Raw genomic sequence first — 21,380 nt, forward strand, 5'->3', positions numbered from 1 at the left:
GTTATAAGTGATGATTCTGCTTTGATGGAAATCATTTGTTTTGGAAGGAACACTACTTTTTAAAAAGCATGACAGCTAACCCAGGGAATAAAAATGCTAGGGAAAGCATTTGTGCCTCTTTGCTTTCTGAAACAATACCAGATCAAAACTTTTGCTGATACCACAGAATTGCTACACTAAAATCTATACCTGGAATTTTTTAATGCCCACTTTCCCCCTTACAGCAACTGCAAGGAGGGAATCTACCATTATCTTCACATGTGATGAAAATGCTGGTGTTGGGAGACCTTACCTTCTGAGTGAGACACTTGGCTGTGCTGTGACATTTGAATGGAAGACTCAGGCTGTTTGTCCTCCCAAGAAGATGGAGTGCAAATTTGTCCAAAAACACAGAACTTATGACTTGAGAATGCTTTCTTCCCTGACGGGGTCATGGATCTTCTTCCACAATGGGAACTCGTGAGTAATGAGCAACTCCCAGGGCACAGCTTGCTAATCAGTGCAGTTGAAGTTGTCATGTGGTATAGTACTTCTGTTTTGTCCCTGTTCAGAGTCTGGTTAAATTGCTGGCAGTGTCTTAAAACTGTCGATGCTTAACACTGCATATAGGCAAAAAAAACAAAGGAACCATTTTATCTAAGGAGGATGAATAGTTACCATCTTGTCTATTGGTAACCCTTTTTAAAGGATGAATAAGACTAAACTAAAAGCTTTTTAAAGGCTTTTTTTAAAAAAAAACTACTAACTTAACAAAGTATAATAAATTGTAGTTTAAATGCAATTTTTTAGATTCTTAATCATGTTGAACAAATATCTTAATGACTTAGCTTCTGTCTTTTGACTCAAGTGTGTAACTTTTTAACTAAAGTTTTAAGTAGGTCTTTTTTTTCCCCTCATTCCTCTAAGCATCAACTTAAAGGAAAATATGAATGGCAGAAAGTCATCAAACCCTCCAGCCTCCTTCCTCCAGTTATAAATGAACTGGCAAGGATGAGAGGAACTAATTATAAACTTATGATAAACAGTAGGGTAACAAAACTGTTTCATTCACTCCCTAACTACTAGTTCCTCTGTTTTAATAAAACTTAACTGGTGTAGCTCTAAAGAGATGCTGAATTTGGGATAGTACTATAACCTTAATAGCTGAAAAAAACTTTTGGGTGTTTCTTGACTCAGTTCCAATTTCTGGTTTTGACCTAGGTCAAAATTAACTAGTGAACTGATCTGGTAAATGATCAATTTTGCTTTGCACAGAGTCATTTACTTGAAAATGATTGTTAGAACTAGTCTGCTAAACCTTACTACATGCTTTATTCTGTCAGCTAATTAAAGTATTTAGTTTATTTCAATCTAGCTAGCTTTCTATGATGATTCTAAAACTTATATCTCACTTTTTCAGTTTAACATAAATTAATTTGAAAGAACTTTTGTTTACCGTGTTCTCTACAGGTACTATGTGAATCTCTGTCAGAGGGTACATGAGGGACCCACAGGCTGCCCTGAAAGAGCCAGTATTTGCAGGAAGAGCAACAATGGAGATGTTCAAGTTCTTGGACTTGTTCATACACAGAAGCTGAATGTGACAGGTAGCGTTACTTTTGTTCCTGTAGAGAGCTAGAGATGGTTAGATCTTACAACCTAGCTATAGTGTTTCTTATATTACGGTGAAGCCTTTATTTTGAAATATCTTTACCAATGAATCTTCTGTTTAAAAACAAAAGCAGTAAACACTACTATTCAAACTTAAAAGTGGTATTTAAGCTATGAGAAAACATTGAAGCAAATAAACAATCGTGACACTAAAACTGTAAAAAATGAGTTGTCTATCAAGAAACACTTTTTTACAATGATGGTGGCTGTGCACTGGCGCAGGTTGCCCAAAGAGGCTGTGGAGTCTGCGACCTTGTAGATCCTAAAAAGCTGTCTGGACATGGTCCTGGGCACCTGTCTCAAGGTGACTTGAGCAAGGGCTTTGGACCAGATGGTGTCCAGGGGTCCCTTCCAACCTCAGGCAGTTTGTGATTCTATAATTGTAGGAGGAAGAATTATTTTGTTCATCCTGTATTGAAAGACTTGTTCTATATCCATGATTTTTTTCCATTAAGGCAGGATATGAAAGATGACTAATTGGCTTCACTCTTAAAAGTATTAAAAAAAAAATCTCAACTTTACCCAAGTTTTCAGTTTCAAGAATAGTTTTAAAATTGCTGCTGAGTTTGTGAAATTGAGGGAAACTTTCCATCCAGCTACAAAAACAATAGTATGTATTGCATGTGTTTATTGCCCGAGTTCTTTTATAAATGGGCATCATCTTCATGTACGTTGAAAAAAAGACGTATTAAATGTAAACATTTGTTATGGCCATACTGGTGACCTGAACACATAGTATGATATAAGTACAGAGATGTTTGAGGAGTGGTTTTTTTAAATTATCATAAGTGTGAAGGCCTCAAATTACTGAAGTGATGTAATTGATATATGGTCTGTGCTGGGAGGAAAAAAAATCCCAGAAGCTGATCTGAAGTAATGAAACCTAGAGAAATGAGCAAGGGGAATTTCTGACAGCTGCTTTCGAAAGCCTTGAGTGTCACCATTTTTTTTCTTCTAGGTGATACAGTGTATATTAGTTATTCCAGTGGGCAGGAATGTAGGAAAAACAAGAAAGTAACAACAATTATAGAACTGAAGTGTGCAACAACAGTTGGCATGCCCATGCTGCAGAGGTGGGTAACCAATTAACATACCACTGCTCTTCATGGTTTATTCCTTTGTCCCTCTCTAGTAAACTCTGTCTTGAGACAGTGACTGTCTGTTCTGTTGGATAGTCCCTAAAATAATCCCTGGTCTGTACTTGTAAGATGTGGATCTTCTAGAGTTTCTGCACCTGTTTGCTTCCATAAATGATTGCATTCTGCATTTATTTTAAAATTTCTGGGCAAAAACGTCAGCGTTCTACTTCCAAATTAGACAGTGCTGGGATGCTCTTGTTTTCAATGTCAGTTGTAGTACAACCACCCTTAACTTTGTTCAAAATCTGTTTAGTAGAGAACACTTACTACATATATGTGATGGAGCTAATAAAATGTGGTTTATTGTTGCCTCATACAGATTACTTAAGTAGAAACTGTCCAAAGTGAGGCATATATGTATGATCACAAACACTAAGAAAGCTTGATGGCTTTTTGCTTGGTTGTGTTTTGGTTAGCTGTATATTGTTTGTAGAATTGGGAAACTCAGCAATATGCTTTGTGTGAGTGAAAGAAATAGGCAGCAAAATCTGACTAGCTTATACTCCTTGTCCTAGTTAAATAATGTGCAGCACATTAAAGCTACCAAGAGAAGCCTGACGTATTTGTTAGCTAAAACACTTTGATAAAACCCTCTGATACACTGTGTGACTCCTGGAACTTCTGAAGGAGGAAGTTCAAGTGCAGCCAGGTCTTTTTAGATCTTGGAACTACAGAGAAGTGCCATGATTTGAGTGGGTTTTTTTGAGTGCTACTTGACTATTTTAGCTTCTTGGCACAATGCTTAGGCAGGATATTCCCATGCATGGATTAGCAGCTGTGTGTTTTCCCTTTCTCAAGATACTAAGTATTTGTTACTGTTTCCTGGAATCATGAGATATCTTTTTTTTGGTAGGATTGATGAAGAAAACTGTGCTTACTACATCACTTGGGACACACGTGCAGCTTGTGCTGTGAAGCAGCAGGAAGTAGAGGTGGTGAATGGAACAGTTATTAATCCTGCAACTGGAAAAAACTTCTCTTTAGGGGATGTTTATTACAAGTAAGTAAAAAAAAATAAACCCCCTCAAAAACCCAAAACAACAAAACGCCAACAGCAACCAAAAGCACACCACCATAATCCTGTAGAACTGTACTGCAGGAAAAGAGAGCTTGGTGTGAATATTCTTTGTCGTCAAGTGGAAATAACACTGAATTCACTGTGTACTGATGACTGAATTAAAGACCTGTTTAACAGTGTGGCTCACAGCTGGGCTTATAGCTTTGAGCATGTCTGTGTGTACTCAAGACTAGTCTAAAGCCTGCACATACTCATCTTGCTGTTAGATCTCTTTATTGTGATGTATTGCTGTCTTCCATAGGTTATAGACATCAGTGCCAGAGAACTTGATGTTTTTCACCCAGGCTACTTACTCCTTAGCTTTTTAAATAGCACCTGTATTTCTGCTGAGAAGATCCATATGGAAGTAGGAACCCATGCTTCAGAAGCCGTAGAAGTGAGGAAGGACAGCTCTGGAGGAATGGTCAAGCGTGATTGAACTCAGGAGAGGGAGGGGAAGACCAGCAGTTACACTGTACTACACAGTGTGTGTAACTCTGATCCAGAATCTCTTATAAACTACTATATTTAATGCCAATGCTAGTGTTATAGAAGGAAATCTGCCTATTCCAGTGCTATGGGAAGAATAAACTCTCTGCTTGCAGGGCATAAACCGTATTTAAGCAAGGTCAGCCTTTGAGCAGGTGGCAAGAACAGAGAACTGTGAATCTCAGACCATTCTAATTGTAAATAGTGTTTAGGTAACACTTATGGTAGAACTACTTTCCCTTCTGGAGAGGACAGCTAAGCTATGCTAGCTATTAATATCATAGCTACAGATCACACAATATGGTTCTCAAGATCAGTAGGCTAGCTTGCGTATGAGCTGCTGAATCATGCTTTTGTCTTCAGTTTATCTTAATCCTGTGGAGGTATTTACATGTTCACATATCCATTGAGGGCATTAAAACCAGAAAAGCTTACTTTTGTGCTTTCTGAAGATGATTGGATTTATGCTAAATATAATCCTGACTTGCTATGTTTAGGGAGGAAGCCGCAGTCCTGCATGTTTTCTGGTTGCTGTATCAGTCACTTCAACTTGTTCTGGAATCCCATAGTGGTAGCAGCTACCACTGGTGCCAGTCTTATGTCTTGGTAATAATCTAAATCTGGGAGTTCAGACTTAAGGATAGACCGACCCTCTGTTTCCACAGGTTGTATACAGCTTCTGGTGACATACGGACAAATGGTGATAAATATGTATATGACATTCAACTTTCTGGTATCAGAAACTCAGTTTTCCCAGAATGCTCTGGAGCAAACATCTGCCAGGTTAAAACTAATGAACATCGCTTTCGGAGAATTGGTTCTGCCACAAATGCTAGGTATTATGTTGACGGTAAGTATTTGCCTTACTAACCAGAATTGCTTGATATTCTGTGTGAATTGCTTCATCAGAAAATGGTTCTTGTTTCACAACCTCTGTACTAATCCATTTTGCAAAGGGATGCAGAGTCTGTCTAGCAGAATTTAGGCTATTTTTTTTCTTGTTGTGTAAGCTCAGTTGCAAATGTGGCCTTAATGGGCTTTGGGCTTGACACTTGTTGAAAGACTTTGTTAGAAACAATGTGATATATAATAGAAGGCTTGGTCCCCTGATTTCCTCTGTGCTTGTGCTGCATAAGCAGTGATCTCCCTTATCTGGCTGCTGCTTCTAGTGAAGTAGCCCACTGTTCCATAGCAACTGCTGGGATCAGCTGTGTAAAAGTATAAGCTCACCTGCAGATACTGCAAAGTGTCAGATGTTATTGCAGAACAAACGCAGAACTTTCCAGGGTCTAGTGTTAATAATGTTCTCAAGGATGTAGTTAAACTACAAGATTTTCTTCTCTTTGTAGATGATGACTTGGATGTCATATTTTCATCAGACTCCAGATGCGGTAAAGATAAATCAAAGTTTGTGTCTTCAACCATTTTCTTCCACTGCAGTCCACAAGTAAAGGAAGGCATCCCTGAGTTCCTTCATGAGACAGCAGATTGCCAGTACTTATTTACCTGGTACACAGCTGCTGTGTGTCCATTAATGTGAGTGCTTAACCATTTTCTGAAAGAAGCTCCTGTCAGCACTTCTCAGCTAAAAGGCTTTTTTGTATTTGTTTATCACAGTGATTGTGAAAAAATGAACAGCCAAAAAAGCAGTAGACTCATGGGTAGATGGAGTTGGTGTTTATGTATGTAATGTTTGACACCTGACCACCAAATAAAAGCTTGCCAAGTTGATCTGGACATAAAGCTGCTTGTTTGCAAATGGAAATGGAGAGGCAGGGTAGAATTTGATATTGTTATTCTAAGTAAAACATACTGTAGCTAAGAGAACATGCTGTTTCATGTTATGAAGAGAAGTAACCAGTATTTGGGTAAGGCTTTTTCCCTCCTTGCCTTACTTTCTGGAAGACTGTAAAGTCTTTAGAGGAATAATGAGGTATTTCTGCAATTAATTATGATGATCTTGTGTACAGATCCAGAAAGGACTAATGAGGTGACAGTGTTAAAAGCAAAGTGACTATATCTGGGTGCTTACCGGCATTCTTGACATGCAGGCAGCCTCACTGAGAAGAATGGAGTGCCTCCTAGGACTGTTCACATTCTGGCTGCCAGCTTCAAGACACAGGGAAACTGTTTATTCTGGTTTAAACAGGCATTTAACTATTGAGTTCTATGTACTGCTGTAGTCAGTTGGAAGGTAAATAGTTGCTGTAGCATTTGCAGCTTGCTCAGGTGCAGATTTGGTTCTAAAACAGCAGCTTTGTGTGGATAGCTGCTGCTATGTAAGCTCTAGAGCGCCTAATCATGCACTTCAGTCTTAACCTTAATCAGTTTTATGTGCTGTTGGAAAGCCTACCAGGATGTAGGCACAGTGCATACAGTGCATACATTTTTTTTCAGTGATTTTTTTTTTTTCCACTTAGAACGAAATGCCCTGAATTCAGTTCTTTATAGCTGTTAGATAGGACTAGTAGAATGGTGTCGTGTATTTATTTTCTTTGAATCTTTGTTTCTAATCCAGTTTGCTGAAAGTGGTCAATACATCTTATTTGTCCTTTTATTCCCAATTTATGTTATTAGATCAACCAGTGATCCAGGAAGCAATGAGCACCAGACTGATCAGGAGGCTCAAGCACATAAAGGCCTTTCGAGGAGAAGTCAGGCAGTCGGTGCTGTGCTGAGTGTCCTCCTGGTGATTCTCACTGCATGCCTAATAATCTTACTGTTCTACAAAAAAGAGAGGAGGTAAGAAATCATTGTGAGGCTTTAGAAGTTTCTTCCATAGGGCTTTCTTCAGTGAAAGGGAAGTAGTGAACTTTAGAGATTTAAGTTCTGTTTTTCAGCTGGCAGCATCAGCTGTCAAACCACTGTGGTTTTTTTTAATTCCCCATTGCTGCCTGAAGGTCCATGTAAAAGGAGCTGGAGCGCACAATTGCATTGGGTTGTCTCTATTGTGGACAACCGCTAATTAAGGAGGATAAAACAATGTGACAAAATGGTTAGTGTTTATCTCTTTCCTTTTATGGTGTCAAGCTGGAACCATAAAACAGCAACAAGGAACAAAGTGCAAGTCGTGCTGATTCTCTGCTTTCCAGACAAGTTAGTTTTGGTTTGTTTGTTTTTCCTTAGACATATAGGCCAGAGGTGTTTCAGAACAGTACCCCTGAAGCTGTGGTAAGGGAGAAATGTGCATTGTCGTGGACTGAATTTTGTTAATTAGAGTGATTCAGGGTCAAGTGTCATGATGCGATAGATTGCAACTTGGTTGGTGAAGTGCTTTATGTAAAAATCCAGTGAAGAAAAGTGAGGGCTAATAGGGGGATATGGTCTCCCTAATGCAGTATTCTTCTTCTTCTTTAGGGAAATTGTAATAAACAAGATAACGAATTGCTGCAGAAGAACATCTGGGGTTTCCTACAAATACACAAAGGTAATACAGTGGCAAAATTGAAGGTTTTGTTTCCTGTCAAGTTTTCCTAATATGAAGCTTTTATTAATAAATAAACCTCGTTAATTCCTGGTTGTTTCAGTGTGTGGATTCAGGAAAGCCATGCAGCTGAGATATCTACATTTATATTGTGAAATGGGTAAGGGGAATAGAGTGGATGAATGAAGAGCAGTCCTTAAATAGCCAAATAACACATAAATCTGCAGGAAGATAAAGTGAAACTGATAACAGTATGCTGTTGCAGTATAATAGCCTTATGACTAAGTTAATCCCAAGGCCATGTGTGGTGCGGAGTCCGACAGTTGCAGAGATCAGTTTGTGGCAGAGCCTAGAGTGGCATACGCAGTTTCCTCTTGCACTTTCTATTTTATTTTTTGGGTTTTTTTTGCAGATAAGCAGTGAAGAAGAAGCTAATGAGAATGAAACAGAGTGGCTTATGGAGGAAGTCGCAGCACCAAATCAAAGAACAGCAAAAGGAGTGCAGGAGAATGGTCACATTACTACCAAGTCTGTTACACCTGGAGCCTTTACCTCTCTCCATGTGGATGATCTGGACAGTGAGGATGAAGTGTTAACCATTCCAGATGTAAAGATTCAGACAGGAAGAGGACTCAACAAGAGCAAGCACCCACAAAAGAAGCCACCCAATCTTGGGAGTGATGACAAAGCTTATTTGCTGAATGGGGGAAAGGAAAGGAAAGCAAAAGCCAAGCCAGGCCAGCAGCAGGCACAGAACTCTACAAATACAGTATCGTTTCATGATGATAGTGATGAGGACTTGTTGAATATTTAATAACCCCTCTTGTGCCTAATCAAGTATATATAGAGAGAATATATATAACAGGACAACATTTCCAACCAAATATGAGGACTTCAGCCTGAAAGATTTTTCTGAATTTTGCCTTTAACAAGAAACCATTGAAAAGGGAAGAAGAGAGAGTTTTCTTGGTTGTTTACAATGATCTGTTCAGTAATGACTGGATGTCTAAGATCCAGTTGGGTGAGTTAGGTTGACTCTCTCTAGCCAGGACACTTTTTTCTTTTAAGCCTCGGCATAAGCGTTAAGTGCTTGCTTAAAAAAGAGAAAGCTTTGAAAGGAAAGGATTAAGGTTTAATGAATCCCCTGGCTCCAGAGACTCAAGTTATCTGACTACTAGCATTTTAACTCCTTGTATTTATTGATCCTCACTACTCAGGTTTGCTTAATAGCAACATGTTCTTCCTGCCGGCAGGGTATTATTCCATGGGTTCACCCATTGTAAGACAAGGAAAAATATCATTTTTGTGTGTTGGGATGATTTGATGTAAATTTTGGAACTGGTCTAATTTATCCTGTAAATTTGAATATCCTTTCTAATTTAAACAGATCATTGGTTCAAAGGTCTTGACTGAAAGGTACAACTCTGTATAGCTTTAGCCTGAAATGATTGCTGTTCTTTGCATGACATTTTTTGGTACTAGTCATATGACTGACTTCATCAGTATTTGCCGAAGCAGCTGACAAGCACCCAAAGATTTTTTTCCCCTAGATTATGGCTGGACTAGGCCAGCTGCACTGACAACCAGAGTTTCCAAGGACAGAGGCAGAATTCCTATAATACAATCTGTACTGCCCAATTTGTCATCACCAAGAAAAGCCCAGAAACTAGAGGAGCCCTAGTCAGCACAATACCTCTCTTGTTTTAATTAAAAAAAAAAAAAAATTGGGCCAATGGTTTTTGATAGCCTAAGTTATAGCTCTTACGTCACGGTCCTGGCCATGGTAATTGATTTGAAATGTTGCTGGCAATGAATGCAAGTCAAATTTCCTCTAGCAGCCTTGCTTTTCTCCAGGTCTTTCCTAAATTAAGTTATGGGCAATGACAGGGTTTCAAAGCATTGTACAAGTACATGCGTTGGGCAGAATTTTTTGAAACTTTTTGTTGTTCCTTTTGGCTGGCTTACTCAGTTTCAACAATGGTTTCTTTTTATAAAAACTCCATTTTGAATCAAAATAGTGTAATATAAAGTATTCAGCGATTTCAATAAAAGGTATGAAGTGGGTATTCAAAATCCCACATCTGAAGTCTGGAATCTTTCTTACAGTAGTTGTAATGTTGCTCATCAGTCTGGTGATAGCTAATATTTTAATAGCATCACTCAGATGATAATTGATGTTTGACAAATATCAGAACATATAGGTAAGCCTCAATGGTATATTTTTTCTTTTATGAGACTTGGGTTTTCTTCTTCTTGTATTGTTACCAGTGAAGCTGTACATCACTTCAGCTAAAGCTGCATCTGGTCATATTTGAAAGCAGCATTTTTCATATTTCACATTAGGTTGATTTGGGGGAACCAAGAGGCTTGACGTTGTAGTTTTGATACTGTCAGTTACCATTGCAACAGTTCTCTGAGTGTGTGTTGAAGAATGCCACTGCCCTAAGTCCTCAAGGCTGGAATCTTGGAGTTGCTTGATCCATGAACTGCTGCATGAAGTGACTTCCCACATACTAAAGGATAACACTGCATGGCGTCTTCATTGTGACTGTGCATTACAAGGCTTAGGTAAAACATATGTTCTCTGCCTGAGGGTGCTTATCTGCACAATATCGATGTATTTCTAAGAGTCAGCTGGTAGCACTGAGTCTTGGTGTCTTGTCTTGGAACTGTTTCTTACTTTTTATCCAGGCATTTGTAGGTAGATCGACTGAATCTTTTCTTTTTTAGAGCTGTGTGCATGACTTGCTTCGCCAGAAGGAGGAACATGCTATGAGAATAGTGGGGACTAGACAAATACATGTAAATGGCTGGGCCAGGTGCAGAGAAGGTGCCAGTCACCGTGTGGCTCTCTGTGAGGTGAGCCTCTGAGAGCCCCACCTGCACGGCACAGTGCCACCCAGTCTGGACTGTGAAGAGGGTTATGGGAAATCGGGAAAATGATCCCAGTCTGTACCTGACTGTTTTATTTTGTGAGGATCTGGTGCACACCATTACCAACTGTGTAAAACAAACAAACAAACAAGCTAGGAAAGAAGTGATGCGAGGTTTCATTAGTGTGTTTTTACGATACAGCCTAATGGCTTTAGACTTCACCCACTCCCCAGGCAGGCTTTGATTTTTGGTTTCCTTGGCCGCTGGTGTCTGTGCACATCCCACTGCCGGGGTGGCTGTGAGGTCAGGCTGGGAATGTGGTGGCCACAGTGCCCTTGTGTGTCCCTGTCCCCATCCCCAGTTCCTCAGGGAGTCCCTGCAGCTGTGGAGGTGAAAGTCTGGTGTGATGTGATGTCCCTGGCTTGGTGACACTGCTGTAGGTGGCCGCAGGAGCAGAGTTCTTGTTCCCTTGCTTCAGCTGTTCCTGCTGGAGAAGAGGAGGGGACACATCTGTGTGATGCAGGGAATGATCCTGCTCTGCAAAGTGGCTTTCACAGCTGGTTAGACCACTATTGCTCTAATGGCTGCGAGACCAGGTGAATAATGGCTTCTATTTCTGTCCCTGGGCAGAGTGGCCTTCTAAGCTGGCTTATTTTTCTGAGTGTCTTGGGAGGAGGTCTTTAATTTCTTTGCATGGTTACCTGAACCGTGCAAATCACTTTCCAGACCATATGTCATTTTTTCCATCTTTAAAATGTTACCTTCACTTATGCTTTTCTTTCTGATGGAAGCAACTGTTGTCAGCAAAAGGTGATGGAGTAGCTTACTGCCTATCCATAAGCAGCATGAAGAACTTCTGGAGCCCGATATAACTGGATTTTTTGGGAGTGCCCCACAATGAAGTCTACCTAAAGTCTTTTACAGGCCTCTTATGGTAAGAAACAACTGTTTTGGCCAGAAGCATTATATATTATGATTTCCCAAAACTGTTTGCAGTACATAATTCCTTAGTGAACCCTTTTTCTTTTCTATCACTGCAAAAAATAAGGTCAGGTGAAAATGGTCTTCCCTGATGTCAGCAGCAGAGGATTTCCTTGGAAATGGAAGAGTGTGGAGAGTGAGGGGTGAGACACATGATACTGGAATTTGTGGGACAACTGTTCTTTTGCCATGATGTGGCTCAATGTATAGATACTTCTGTTTCTCAATGTACTTACCTCCTCTTCATAGAGACCAGTTGATAAGCCTTGTTCACATGTGATGCCCAGCAACTGCTACACTCAACTTTTCATTTGCTTGCGTGTTGGTGGAATTTTCCATCTACACATTCTCCTTGAAATGCCTCTACTTTGAGGAGCTGGTTTTGCTAATAAAAATACAAAACAAATGAACGTATATGTGCTCTGTTAAGGGTTAAACACAAATTCTCTCTGGGTGAATTAAAGTCCGATTTCAAATGAAAACTGAAAAATAAAGCTTGCAACATGTAGTTTAATAATTTATGGAGTTAGTCTTGACTTTTGGTCAAATGTCTTTGTTACTTAAATACCTTTGCTGCCAACTAAATATATCAGTGCTGCAGAGAAGACCTAGATGAGGTTTTTGGGGTGGTTTCTATGCCAGAATGCCAACACTAGATGACATTTTAGAGAATGTTGGAGAATTTGGCAGGTTCCAGAAGCAAATCTTCTTTGTCCTGTGTCTGCTGTCTGCTGCCTTCACCCCTGTGTACGTGGGCATCGTCTTCTTCGGGTTCATCCCCGAGCATCGCTGCTTCAGCCCCGGGGTGGCTGAGCTGAGCCAGCGATGTGGCTGGAGCCTGGAGGAGCAGCTGAATCACACGGTTCCCGAGTGGGGCGGCCACGGGACCGGTTTCAGCAGCCGCTGCAGGAGGTACGAAGTGGACTGGAACACGACGGGCATCAGCTGCACTGACCCCCTCGGCAGCCTCGTGGGCAACTGGAGCTCCGTCCCTCTCGGTCCCTGCCGGGATGGCTGGGTCTATGACTCCCCAGGGACCTCACTTGTGACTGAGGTAAAAACAAATGTCCTCCTTCCCTTGCCTCTCTGTTACAGACAAGCTGAGGGACACGGGAGGGGGTTAATGTAGCTGAGTAAATTGAAAATGGTATTCAAGCTACTTAGAGTACTTTAGGGTTTTGGGGCTTTCACTTTAAAAATAAATCAGGATCTAGGATGACAAATTTCACATAAGAAAGTTCCACCAAATTTTTAGAGACTGTGGAAGTTGGAATTTTTCCTTCCTACATCTGACACAAATACAAGAGCAGGTAAACTCATTGTTCCAGCAACTTCTGGATTTATGGTTTTGTAAGAGGTTGGAGATAGGTTTTTAGATGTGTAGATACGGTAAGTATGCTTCTTTCCACAAAGTATGGACTGTGTGATATTTAAGTGAGGAAAGGAGGCACCAAATCTTTTCAGACTGTCTGATACGCACCCCTCCATGGAAGGTGACCCAGGACTTGAACCAAGCAGCAGCGCAGCAGGCACATCTCACTGCAAAAGGCTAGAGCAGATGCTGTCATCCAGGTGGCCCTACCATCATCTCTTGAGATTGTCTGAGTCTGAAAAACTTGCAGTCTGTGTGGATTGATGCAGTAATGGTGTCATATCAGTCATCTTCCCTCTTCTTCTGAAGGTGGTACAAAGCCAGGCCCATGGGTCGGTTCCTTTGCAGGGTACCCATGAAATGTCACACACCTCTGCATGCATTTTGGCAATGTGTTTTGCTTCTGTAGGTGACTTTTCCATGAAGGCTCTTGGGTTCTGTTATGTTGTCGCTTGCTCTGGCAGCTAAGTGAGGGAAAGGTTAGCACCGAGTAAAGCATGTTACTTTGCTTAAAGGAAAAATCGACACATGGAAGAATATCAGTTATGTTCTTTCCAGTAACAAGAGATGACATGAATGGGAAATACCAGGAAACCACTCAAGGCTTGATCCTGGTTTTAATGTTGGACACTTAATGAGGTTGGTAGGGTTTCTGGGTATTGATAAAACAGGCATTGACCCAGAAACAAGTTTAAATCTTTAACTAAAGTGAAGGAGAGTTGTGGATATGAGCCAGCTCTGCATTTCACACTTTTCCTCTAACTGTGGTTGCTCTTTTAGTTTAACCTGGTGTGTGAGGACTCCTGGAAGTTGGACCTCTTTCAGTCTTCTGTGAACGCTGGGTTTTTTGTTGGCTCCATAAACATTGGCTACATAGCAGACAGGTATGTGTGGGCCGACAGTGAAACCCTCTGACCTCCCTTATCAGGATCCAGCAGCTCAGCCTAGGCAACGGCAGTGAAATGTTGTGCAACTGGTATCATCTACGCTCAAAACAAAGTCAGCCACCTGGATCTTCAGTCACAGTGTTAGGAGGAAGTACTCTGTCTCTTACCTGGTGGTTTACACAGATCTCTTATGCTCTGCAAGTCCTGTAGAGCCCGTGATGACTATTTTATGACCATATGCCCAGAACCCCCAAGTGCGCCACACCAGAGCCCTGGTGTGTTGACCCAAGCCAGGAAATGATGATTTAGAGCTTGGAAACATTTCGCTTTCTTTAGAGAAACTTTGAAATTTTAGCTGATATTTGAAAGCTCCTTTCCCCCCTTGTTTCCCTCCTGCCTGGAGACTGTTCGTACAGCAGGCTCTGAGCTGCTCCAGCTGTGAAGTGCAGCCCACTCACAGCAAGACCCACACGTATAAGATTTTTTGGGAGTTAAGACTGAGGTATATAAATCTGTCATCCTAGTGCATGCAGACCTATCAGAATCATAATATTAAGCCATACTGATTTCTCATCCCATTATAATATAGCCTAAATATAAAGTCAGATTACTAAACTGCCTGTTCTGAAATTCAGAGATAACAGCCTCAGCCCAAATGCATGTAAATATGGGCCTATTGCTGCTCTTTAACTTGGGATATTTTGCTTTCTCTGAGACACCTGAAAGCCTTTGTGGAATTGCAGGGCAATTGGCACAGTAAATTTTCATGGAACTGAAAAGCAGATAAGTGAGTAATGGGCTAAGAATAAAAATCAATATGCACCTATGCCTTGTATAGCAAAGTTGGATTTTTTTTTTTTTTTTTCTAAAGATGCATGAAGCTCTTAATACTTCAAAATGTCTGTTTTCATGACTACTGTTTGGCTTTACTTGTTATTATCTTCCAACCTAGGTTTGGCCGTAAATTTTGCCTCTTAAGTACAATTCTTGCAAACATTGTCTGTGGAATCCTTCTGGTCTTTGTGCCCACCTACCTGTGGATAGTCATCTTCCGCTTCTTGCAAGGGCTGGTCAGCAAGGGCTGCTGGACCGCAGGCTACATCCTGGGTGAGTTCAGATCTTTCCCAAGAGCAAGACCGGCTGCCGAAGATGACAAAAAAAAAACAAACCTCGAACAAAAGCCATTTAAAAAAAGCTTCCAAGGCTTTTAAAAATCACATATGCAAGCTGCTATCAAGGATTTTTTTCCCCTCTTTGACTACTTAGGATTTTTTCAAGCCCTGTTATTAGGGAGAAGCAACGGTAGCCTTCAAAGCTCAAGCAAACAGTGTTTGTTAGAGGTGTTACCTCAAGACAGACTTTCCCCTACAGTGCAGCTCCCTTTTGCAGATCTGAGCCCCCAGGCCCCCCCACCTCCTCTCAGGCACTGGCTGGGGAAGGCCATGGCCCTGGGACAGACCTCAGCTGCTCCAGCCCAGTTTGCAGGTGGAGCCATGACAGAGGAGGCCATTAAAAAAGCAGGCAGAAGGTGGGGAAATGGGGAGGCATTTTTATGACACAAACACCATTAAAGGGCAAACACAGCCTTCACAGCCTAAAAATACCTGAAGAACAGCAGGTACTTGCTGAGAAAAATATAAGTTGTTTGCATATCTGTACACTTGTCTGGGGGACTGTGCAGCACCAGGGTTAGGGCCAGCTCAGGAACACTTTGTGGTGCATGGTAGAGCCACCTTCTCTGACTTCTCTGGTGTGGCATTCAGGTTCTTGCCAAAAAAAGGCCCAATGGAAAACTCAACACCAAGTAATGACCGAAGCAACAAATAAAAAACTTAAATGCTGCCCAGTAGAGCCTTATCTGGAGCAGGATGGCAGGTGCTCTACCAAATGGCTCCAAGTGATTCAGTTAACTGTGATGGTGGTAAAAATGTAAATGTCAACACTCTAAATTGCTGAGTCTTTTTGTGGGGACAGCTTGCTAATGCACTTATCCAGATGTTTGATACAAATAAAACAAAACCATCTAGCCCATAGTCTAGATTATCTTCTGCCAAGACATGACTGTTCTTTCCTGTGCATATTGTAGATGCTTGCTTGGCCTCTGAAAATTTTTCCTGGCACAATTTAAGTCTTCATCACCTCTTCTGGGGAATTTTATGCCATTTCAGAGCAAAAATTCCCTTTCAGGACAATGAATTGCCCTATTCTGTTATTTTCCCTCAATTATACCTTGTTACCTCAAGATTCTCCTTGAAGTTGTCTCAGAGACGAGTCACACAGAATCAGCCCCAAAGCCCCTTTAAACTTGTCTCTTCTCCCTAAGGGTGGCCAATACTGAATGCTCAGGGAAGGGTACAAGGACCAAGCAACCTTGTTATTGTGCTCCCTGGGACACTTGTCTACCCTTCAGCTGCTTTTGGCTCAGTCCTACTGAGCCCAAGGAGATGTCTTTGTGCATTGTTTGTCCAAGAAGTGTTAGCTAATCTGTGGCTCCGAAACACAGCACTTCAGTTGGTAAACAACTGCTTTCTGTTCTTTTGCTAATCGGTTTGCTTTCTTCAAATCACACAACTGGTTGCAAAGTTTTGAGTTTGCTTGTGCCTGCCTGCTGGAATAATTAGTTTTAGCTCTGTATTAATAAGACTACTTGTGGAGCTACCCTGTGATGTACAGTTGGGAAGTGTAGATGAGGTAGGAAGCCATCCGTCCTGACTGGGAAGCTGCATGCCATCCTGTGGTACAAACACTTCTTATACACTTAGAGTGAGAAGCATGCTGAAAAGGCGCACTTAGAAAACAAAATAATATTATTTTGTTATTGGGTTGGAGACTTTATATAGGCTGCCATTAAGTTTTACAACAAAATCCATCTATGCACTTTGAGGAATTTTTTATTTACTCAGAGATTTCCATGACAGAGGACAGTACTGGATGCCTTAGGTCAGTGTAAGAGCAGGTGCAGTGCTTACTCCTCTGCTGAGGAGTTTGGGTGATAGAAAAACAAACCTTTTTCTGCAAACACCAGGGGACTTTTGTACAGAGGCTTTATGCCAGCAAGCCCAGGATTACCAAGACAGTTTCTTCAGAGCTTCAACACAACATTGGTCTTCCAGTGGCTCTACAGAACAAGTGACCGCTGCACCAAGCTGTCGTGGCTGTCATTCACCTATCTCTGTGCATGATTGCAGTGACGGAAGTTGTTGGTCCAAAGTACCGGAGGACGGTGGGCATACTCTACCAGACGGCCTTCTCTGTTGGGCTCCTGCTCTTTGATGCCATCGCTTATGCCATCCCTCACTGGCGGTGGCTGCAGCTCACTGTCACCCTGCCAACCTGCTTCCTCCTGCTCTACTACTGGTAAACCGGCTTTCCTTGTACCTCTGCCCATGACCCCAAACCCAGCTGCTTCTGCCTCCCAAGGCTTGATCCTGAGGGAGGTTTGGCACTGCTTTTCGGTTGTGTGCTCCTCTTAGTGCAAAGAGGAATTCCACAGCAAAAAGGAGAGGGAAATAGGACCCCTCAGCAACTGAGGCTTCATTGCGTTTTAGCCTGTGTGCAGCACCTGACTTCTGTTTAAAAGAAAGACCACTTTGCAAAACGCTGGAGAAGAGTGGTTTAATATCATATGTTATCTTCATTAAACATTTCTTAAACATAAAGGAAAAATGCCTGGACATAATTTAGTGAATCCCACATGGAAAAGATGGTTATTTAGAGACTGTTTAATGCTAACATAACAGGTTGTTTACATGTTCCTTTGAGGAAAACAGTTGCAGCTTTTTGTGGTTCAGCCAGAAGAAGGCATGTGGGATCACGTGTATTTTGCATTATCTCCTCTCTTTTGACTGATATTTTTCAGTTGGAGTGCTTTGATTTGAGAAATTTTCTGGATGGTTTGAGAGGTTAGAAATAGTAGAAAGATTTGTTGTCTTCTTTTTTCCATATTTTTGAATTGTTAAGCCAGTTCTAGCTTGTTTACTTCTTAACCTGTGATGGCACAACTGGAAAATGGCTCTCTAAGAGGAGCCAGTTTGTGGTGAAAAGACTGAATAAAATGATAACGCTACTGTCATTCAAAGCCCTTCCCTGATTTATCCTTAGTAAATTCATTTCTGACTAAAGCCACTACCACACCTGCTCCTCTTCCCATTTCAGAAGTAGCATATACTACTTTTCTTGATGTGAGTGGGAGGTGGGGTAACATACAAAAACCAAAAAGAAACCAACCAGCCAAAAAAATCCACCTGCCTCTATTCAGCCAAAGCCCTCTCTCCACAGTCTACATACACAGGAACACTATGTGGGCTTTGTTTTTGGTATATAACAGCACCCATTTTCATTGTAGGTGCCTCCCAGAGTCTCCCAGGTGGCTGATATCTCAAGGAAAAAATGCAAAAGCTATGAATATTGTCACAGAGATGGCTAAAAAAAATCAGAAAAAGATGCCTTCCCATTTTGAGGTGAGCTCAGGGTTTGCTTGAACTTGTAAGCATCATGATAGTCCCTTCTATCAGTTCCTCTCAGTAGAAACTTACTGTACTTTGTACTGGATCTTCTGCAGGATATTAAATTTGAAGAGGAAGATAGTGGAAAGCAGAGTCCTTCACTCATTGACCTTGTCAGGACACCACAGATGAGGAAAAACACATTCATTTTGATGTACAACTGGTAAGAAGATAAAGTTGGAGGGCTGTTTTTGAAGCTCTGTTTACAAAGGCTCCAGTAAGACATAGGCCTCTGTTCTCTGACTAACAAAGCTGGGATGCTCTTCTCTGCCCAGGTTCACAAGCTCTGTCCTCTACCAGGGGCTCATCATGCACATGGGAGTAGCTGCTGGGAACATGTATCTAGATTTCCTCTATTCTGCACTTGTTGAGTTTCCAGCCTCCTTCATCATCATCATCACCATTGATCGCATCGGCCGTCGCTACCCCTGGGCTGCAGCAAACCTGGTGGCTGGGGCTGCCTGCCTTGTCACAGCCCTAATCCCAGAGGGTGAGTCAGCTGAGCAAGGCCTGGTGGTGGCTTCCCACCCTGGCACTGTCCCTGGGGAACAGCACCCACCTCTTTCTCCCTGAAGTCCATCCCCAAAGGTCCACAAACCCATGCCCGCTATTGGGTGCTGCCTCCCTGATTTTCAGTGGTACTCCTCGTGCTGAAGAAGCGAAATTAGTTGATTTGTAGGACTGCTAATAATAAATCTCAAAGCACTTGAGTGTCCCCCATGCCACTTTGGGAGGGTTCCTGTGTTGCAGCTCATGTGATGCTGACTCTTCCCATTCCCTCATTCACAGAGGTGAAACAAAGCCCCTTAACATCAAGTGACATGAGATCGGAGGTCCTCCAAAAATAACACCGGTGTGTTAATTGACACCCATTAAGTCACTGGGATACTTTTAAATGAGTTGGATGTTTTTCTCTGCAGACCTACATTGGCTAAAAGTGATTGCTGCTTGCATTGGGAGAATGGGAATCACAATGGCCTTTGAAATGGTTTGCTTTGTAAACACTGAACTGTATCCAACATACATCAGGTAGGTACATCCTTCTCCCCATTGGCATTTGGCCTGGAAACAAGTAGTTGACGCCAAGGTGTATGTTATATTTTATGCTAAATTAAACTACCGTCAAATGCTTCAGAGCTACATAAGTACTGCTGAATATAACATAGGTGGAGTAGAATTAAAATACTTCAAAAAGGTAGTTTAATAAACAGAAACATTGTACTTCAAGTCAGGAGAAAACTCATGTGACTGAAATAAAAGGCAAAGTGCAGACTACTGGGGTGGATGAGGTATCTTTCTCCTGCACAAGGGTCAGAGTTGTGATCCGTCTTCTTCTGTCTACAGTATTCTGATGCTAATGTGATCTCTCTGCTGTTGAACCAGGAACCTTGGGGTGATGGTCTGCTCCTCCCTGTGTGATATTGGTGGAGTCATTGTCCCATTCATTGTCTACAGACTGGTGGAAATCTGGCACGATCTGCCGCTGATAGTCTTCAGTAAGTGTCATCTCACCTCCTTGCTGACCACTTCTGGGGTACAGCAGTGGGGCCCAGGTTACAAAGGGAGGGAAAAGCCACTGAGGCAGTTGCCCCAAGTTCAGTAGAAGCCCCTTGCTGTCTCTACAGAGTATTGCCTTTGGTTTATAACAGCCTGGAGCTTGTTATATATTCATGTGTTCTCTGCCCTATTATCATCCCTTGCATTTTAAAGGAAGTTAGAGGTGAACACAGGTTTGACAGATGGCAAAGAGCTGAGAATCATTTTGATGAGATTAATATCTGAAGAATTCAAATCTGTTCTTCCATGAAGTATATTGTCTCAGTCCAGGAGCCAAAAACCTAGGATTTCACATAATTGCCTATTTAATGGAGTACAAATGTGGCTGTTGCACTTCAGCTCTCCTGACAGTCTGTTAACTGGCTATTGTCCAGCTATTTGGAAAGAGGTTGGTAAATAGATGCAGAATGAGTGTTTGCAGACTAGTGACCTGAATTCTCAGGCCAGGGTCTGCAAAGGTTTTATGAATCTTTAGATCAGCATATTATTTATAGAAAATCATATCCAATGGCAATACACCATTTTTAACAGATGGGACATTTAGGAGGGTGCTCAGTACTTTTAATGTACAAAGTGGGAAAAAGAAATTATCAATGGATAAGTTAATTGCATTGTGTAGGAGATAATACATTCTGTATGTATTTTCTAATTTTACATTAATAACAGAAAAACTGAATGTTTTTCCTGGCATGGTTTTCTCACACTGGAAAGGGTTCTCTATGAAGAAAGGATTGTGTGTTCAGTCTGAGATGCTCTAGTTCAGTGCATAACTCACAACTGAACCTGGCTCATTGCTGTCTCCATGTGGCAGCCGCATTGTCCAGAAGTAGCATGACAGTTTTGCATATAGAGCCTGCATGTACACATCATGTATGGAAATAAAACACCATTTATGGGTCCTTTGTGTCAGGCAGTAGGAAGTGGTGTCTATGCTGGGAACTGGTATATGCTAACAAGCCCTTTGTGCATCTATTCGATTTGAAGCTGTTGTTGGTTTGATCGCGGGTGGATTGGTGTTGCTTCTACCTGAAACTAAAGGAAGAGTTTTGCCTGAGACTGTTGAAGATGTTGAAAACTTTAACAGGTGAGTCAGGATGATGAATTCTTAGCAGCCTTCATTTGAAATTGTGCAAAATCCTTCCTTGGGGAAGCCCAGGGGTTACTGGCTGCCTCCTGTACTTCCAACAGGTTGCTAATTAATTCCTAGACTCTAGCTGCAGAGATTTTTGGACTCTTTTTACAACTTGCCTACTTAGGCATCTGAAAACAAGCAGCATAGGCCTTTACTGGCCTGTGAATAACTGCACTAGTCACTGAATACCTTTCCTGGTTCCTGGTCTCCTGCTCATGTCTTGCTATTTTTACAGGCAAAGTGCTCCAAAGGCCAAAAAAATCTATCTCCGTGTCCAAATGTCAGAAGTATCACACGACTGAAGATGGCATAA

The 21,380-nt window shown here is 41.6% G+C and overlaps 2 protein-coding genes across 4 annotated transcripts in view; both read left to right on the forward strand.

The window, feature by feature from the left end:
• IGF2R (insulin like growth factor 2 receptor) overlaps positions 1–12,131 on the forward strand; it is a gene marked incomplete at its 5' end in the record, with an annotated part of 61,472 nt that extends 49,341 nt beyond the window's left edge. For 2 of the 3 annotated variants that reach the window (XM_080341256.1, XM_080341257.1), the window contains 9 exons: positions 225–459; positions 1,450–1,586; positions 2,609–2,723; positions 3,643–3,789; positions 5,001–5,185; positions 5,685–5,871; positions 6,913–7,077; positions 7,693–7,762; positions 8,172–12,131. In XM_080341256.1, coding sequence (XP_080197382.1) covers positions 225–459; positions 1,450–1,586; positions 2,609–2,723; positions 3,643–3,789; positions 5,001–5,185; positions 5,685–5,871; positions 6,913–7,077; positions 7,693–7,762; positions 8,172–8,573 — 1,643 coding nt within the window. In that variant the 3' untranslated portion in view covers positions 8,574–12,131. The remainder of the gene's footprint in view (positions 1–224; positions 460–1,449; positions 1,587–2,608; positions 2,724–3,642; positions 3,790–5,000; positions 5,186–5,684; positions 5,872–6,912; positions 7,078–7,692; positions 7,763–8,171) is intronic. The other variant, XR_013921941.1, reaches the window with a different exon arrangement.
• A 126-nt stretch (positions 12,132–12,257) lies between these two features.
• On the forward strand, positions 12,258–21,369 carry LOC308038508 (solute carrier family 22 member 2-like; the record flags this gene model as incomplete). Its single annotated transcript, XM_080341136.1, has 11 exons — positions 12,258–12,668; positions 13,767–13,870; positions 14,826–14,980; positions 17,062–17,230; positions 18,219–18,333; positions 18,435–18,541; positions 18,654–18,868; positions 19,299–19,407; positions 19,762–19,874; positions 20,920–21,019; positions 21,303–21,369. The coding sequence occupies 11 exons, from the start codon at positions 12,258–12,260 to the stop codon at positions 21,367–21,369; spliced, it is 1,665 nt and encodes a 554-aa protein (XP_080197262.1).
• Between the last annotated feature and the right edge of the window lie 11 nt (positions 21,370–21,380).

Source organism: Nesoenas mayeri (assembly GCF_963082525.1).
Source record: "Nesoenas mayeri genome assembly, chromosome: 3".
NCBI classification, from domain to species: Eukaryota; Metazoa; Chordata; class Aves; order Columbiformes; family Columbidae; genus Nesoenas; species Nesoenas mayeri.